The sequence below is a fragment of the Alligator sinensis genome, unplaced genomic scaffold (assembly GCF_000455745.1).
Source record: "Alligator sinensis unplaced genomic scaffold, ASM45574v1 scaffold948_1, whole genome shotgun sequence".
NCBI lineage: Eukaryota > Metazoa > Chordata > Crocodylia > Alligatoridae > Alligator > Alligator sinensis.
Genome location: NW_005843093.1, coordinates 237,016 through 240,930, shown reverse-complemented (window position 1 = coordinate 240,930; position 3,915 = coordinate 237,016). Strand labels below are relative to the sequence as shown.

At 60.4% G+C, this 3,915-nt stretch overlaps 2 protein-coding genes across 2 annotated transcripts in view; one reads left to right on the top strand and one right to left on the bottom strand.

Moving 5' to 3' along the window:
- The first annotated feature begins 6 nt into the window (after positions 1-6).
- SMPD1 (sphingomyelin phosphodiesterase 1) lies at positions 7-3,492 on the top strand. Its single transcript, XM_006037281.3, has 4 exons — positions 7-130; positions 327-403; positions 1,650-1,795; positions 1,925-3,492. Exons 1-4 carry the CDS (start codon positions 17-19, stop codon positions 2,338-2,340), a joined length of 753 nt encoding a protein of 250 aa, XP_006037343.2. The 5' UTR covers positions 7-16; the 3' UTR covers positions 2,341-3,492.
- APBB1 (amyloid beta precursor protein binding family B member 1) overlaps positions 2,735-3,915 on the bottom strand; it is a 5,604-nt gene continuing 4,423 nt past the window's right edge. The window contains exon 13 of the mRNA XM_025193723.1: positions 2,735-2,852. Coding sequence (XP_025049508.1) covers positions 2,735-2,852 — 118 coding nt within the window. The remainder of the gene's footprint in view (positions 2,853-3,915) is intronic.

Below are 3,915 nucleotides of genomic sequence, written 5' to 3'. Positions count from 1 at the left end.
CCTCGTCTCCCTCAACATGAACTTCTGCTCCGAGGCCAACTTCTGGCTTCTCATCAATGCCACGGACCCGGCCGGGCAGCTCCAGTGGCTCGTGGGCGTCCTGGCGGGAGCGGAGGCGGCCGGCGAGAAGGTGAGCGGGGGTCCCGGGTGGCGCTGGCCTCAGAGCGGGACGCAGGGTGGCTCCACCCACAACTGTCCCTGTCCAGGGCTTGCCTAGCCGAGCCGGGTGAGGCTCCCCGGGTGCGTTGGGTGGGCCCGTGGCAGGCAGGAGGGGGGGATGACAAGGTGCTGCCGTGCCCTCACACGTCTGCGACACGCCCCCGCAGGTGCACATCATCGGGCACATCCCGCCCGCCCACTGCCTGCGGAGCTGGAGCTGGAACTACTACCGCATCGTCAACAGGTGAGCGCCCAGACGCCAGGGTGCGGGCCACCCGGTTCTTGCCAGGATGCAGACAGGTCTGGGTGGGGTGCCCCAGGCACTGCCCTGCCCTGCCCTGTGCCACCCCCATGCCGCCCCACGCAGGCACTCAAAACTGCAGGAGTTGGGGCAACAGCGTGAGCGGGACACAGCCCATGTGGAGGGGGACGGAGCGAAGGACAGCGTCCCGCCGTCCCGCCCATCCCTGTAGCCCCCCCTCAGCACAGCCAGGCCCTGTGCAGCTCAGCCCCGGCTCCAGGCACGGTTGTCCCGTCCCATCCTCATCCGACCTGGTCCTGACGTGACCCTGCATCCCTGTGCAGAGACTCAGCCCAGTCTAAGAGGCTTCAGGAGCCCCAGCCATGCCTCCGCAATGCAGGGATGAGGGCATCCTTGCCCTGCTGCTGCCAGGGAGGTCCGTGCACCCAAGAGACATCGGGCAGAGGCCGTGCCCTCAATGTGGGGGAAAGGAGACGCCCCAGTCCATGCCCGTCGGAGCAGGGCGGAAGTCCCTTCCTGCCCCCAGTGCAGCATGGGGCCGAGCCTGAGCCCAGGGGCAAGACCCTTCAGCCAGGACTCTGCAAAGTTGGTCCCAGGAGCGTTGGCGCAGCCCAGTCCCCGTTCCCAGCCTGAGCCGCACCCAGCGCCTCGGGGCAACTGAAAAATCCCTGACACCTGTAGCAACAGGAAAGGAAAACTAATTTCCTCCCAGGCTCACAGGGCAATGGCAATACCCTGAGTCCCGGGAGATCCCCGTGACCCAGCGCAGGCATCGCTGCGCCTAGATCATCCCTGCCCAGCCTCTGCTTGAACGCTCCAGGGACCGATCGTACCCCATCCCCTGGCGTCCATCCTACGGCCTCCCTGCTCCGACAGGGAAGCGCTGCCCGAGACCAATCTAAACCGGCTTAGCTGCAGTTTCAAGCCGCCTGATCTGCGCTGCTGTGCCCGGGGTGGCTGCTCCCTGCAGCCAGAGAAAAGCTTATGCCCTTCAGCACTGTCCCCTCCCTGTCCCCCTGCAGTTGGCCTGTGCCGGGGTACCGGGTCTGGGGGCTGCCTGGCTGGAGCCAGGCACGTGGGCTCCCCTGCACGGGGGGCTCCAGTGCAACCGAGCCAGCAGCCTGGGGGGCCTGGCCCAGCCCAGCCGGTTTTGCAGGGGCCATAAGGACGTCCCAGTGCCCACGGGCCTGGCCCTAATTCCCCGCCCCCCCTCCTTGCATTGCCACAGGTTTGAGAGCACCATTGTGGCCCAGTTCTTTGGCCACACGCACCTGGATGAGTTTGAGATGTTCTACGACGAGGAGACCCTGTCGCGTCCTGTCTCTGTGGCCTTCGTGGCCCCGAGCGTCACCACCTACATCAACCTCAACCCTGGTGAGTGCCCCAGGTGGGCCTGTGCACCCCGGGGAGGGGGTGGGGGATGCAGCCTGTGTCTTGGGGCCTGTTGGGAGCCACAGCGGGGGGGGGGAGGGAGCAGTGGCACTGCCCCGCCCCGGCCCGTAGGCTACCGCGTGTACCAGCTGGACGGGAACTACCCCGAGAGCTCGCACATGGTGCTGGACCACGAGACCTTCATCCTGAACCTGACTGAAGCCAACGCAGCCGGGCCAGGGGCCACGCCACACTGGCGCCGCCTGTACAGGGCACGCGAGGCCTATGGGATGCCTAATGCCTTCCCGGCCGACTGGGACCAGCTGCTGCGGCGCTTCCAGGACGACGAGCGCCTCTTCCAGCGCTTCTGGTTCCTGTTCTATAAGGGGCACCCGCCGCGCGAGCCCTGCCTGGACGCCTGCAAGGCCGCGCTGCTCTGCACCCTGCGCACCGGCCGCCGCGACGACCCTGCCCTGTGCCACAGCCTGCGCCCCACCCTGCCCTTCGCCCACATCCAGCGCTTCTGGGACCAGCGCCGCCTCTGCTGACCCGCGCGCGGGGGAAGCTTGCTGCACTTGGGCCCCGCAAGGGGCATAGACAGATGCCAGCCCTGGGCGCAGGGGGCCCTGCTCGGCTGTGCCAGAACGCCGGGGATGGGGTACGCTCCACCGTCCCCTTCCTGGCTGCAAGCGGGTGGAGGGGAAGAGGCAGGTGTGTTGGGGCCAGGCCTTTGCAGGGGGGAGGGGGGGACTGCAGAGCAGAGTGGATTTTATTTCAATCGAATCAATTTCATGGTTTAAATCACAGGTCAGGAAACCTCGCTTTAATCGTTTTCTGCAAAAAGTGTGTTTTTGTTGTTTTAATACCCTCTATTCCAGCGGTTCCCAGCGTGCGGTACACGTGCCACCAGCGATATGCATTAGCAGATTTATTATAATTACTTTATATGACAAATGTTTGCTGGCAGTACTTAAGGTTGCGTTGTTTTAAATTGGTAGCGTGCAATCCGTCAGTGGGTGTGAACCGCTGCGCCATTTGTTTAACTTCTTGAAACTTTGCACTTTTAGAGAGAGAGGTATGGGCTTGACTGTGTGCGCACAAACTTGAAGGGAGACGAGGGCTGCTGGTGGGTAATCAGGTCTGTTCTCTCTCACCTCCACATACTGCTGTTAACAAGGATGTTACCTCTGGAGACAATACGTTCTCCCTAAGCCAGACAAAGGGTGTTTGTGCCTAAAAGCTTACAGAGAACCATTTTTCCAACTACTTCGTTGGTCTAATAAAAGATATCACATCTACCCAAAGAACCTCATCTGTCTATGATCTCTGGAGAGACAAATCCAGTTTGAGAACTGAAACTAAGCTTCACAGAGACGCTTAATAGGATCTTCTAGCCTGAGCGCTTGGTCCCATTGGGTAGAGTGGTTTTCTTTACTAATCGATAGAGACTCCAGGAGGCTCTTAGAGCCTCTAGGAACCCCATGAGATTGGGTGGGCCCCTAATATAGTCCACGGCCTGTTGTGACCTACTGATAAAACTTCTAAAAAAGTTACATGAATATATTGTCTCTAATAGCATAGAATTAGAAGGTCTAACCCCTATCCCCTGATGATAGCTTTGAGCTTTAATTTATCTTTAAAAAAAACTATTGTTACATAAGTTTATTTTTAAAAATATGATTAAAAAAATCTGATTTAAATTTTTAAAAATTGTTGATTTTTATCCACCCTGCTTCAGAGCCTGCTGCCACCAGTGCAATAAATGAGTGTGAAGGACCCAAGCTGGGGCCATATCTGGGAGGTGGGGGAAGAAGTCTGCAAAGGATGCGGGGAGGATCGGTGCAACCCCGCCGCATGGCGCAGGAGGGAGTGGAGCCGGGCCGAGCTGGTGGAATGAGTTTATTAACGATTTAGTACAACACAGATCTCTTGTTATAGCAGAGATAGTGGCTGGGGGCCGGAGCCTGCGTGGCACCCCAGCACCTGCCCCCGTGGGGTTAACCAGCGGTTAGGTCGCATGCACGGGGCGCAGGTCAGGCCCCTCGCTGCCCGCAGCCCCAGGAGTCCCCCCTCCCCCCAGCTGTGCCAGGTGGGACCCCCCAGCCCAGCCCCGGCGGCGCTGG

What these genes read in the sequence shown, in the direction of transcription:
- SMPD1 (XM_006037281.3), top strand. Translation starts at nt 17, where the DNA reads ATGAACTTCTGCTCCGAGGCCAACTTCTGGCTTCTCATCAATGCCACG. An exon ending in CGGAGGCGGCCGGCGAGAAG is followed by an intron (nt 131 to 326) that starts GTGAGCGGGGGT and finishes ACGCCCCCGCAG; the next exon opens with GTGCACATCATCGGGCACAT. An exon ending in TACTACCGCATCGTCAACAG is followed by an intron (nt 404 to 1,649) that starts GTGAGCGCCCAG and finishes GCATTGCCACAG; the next exon opens with GTTTGAGAGCACCATTGTGG.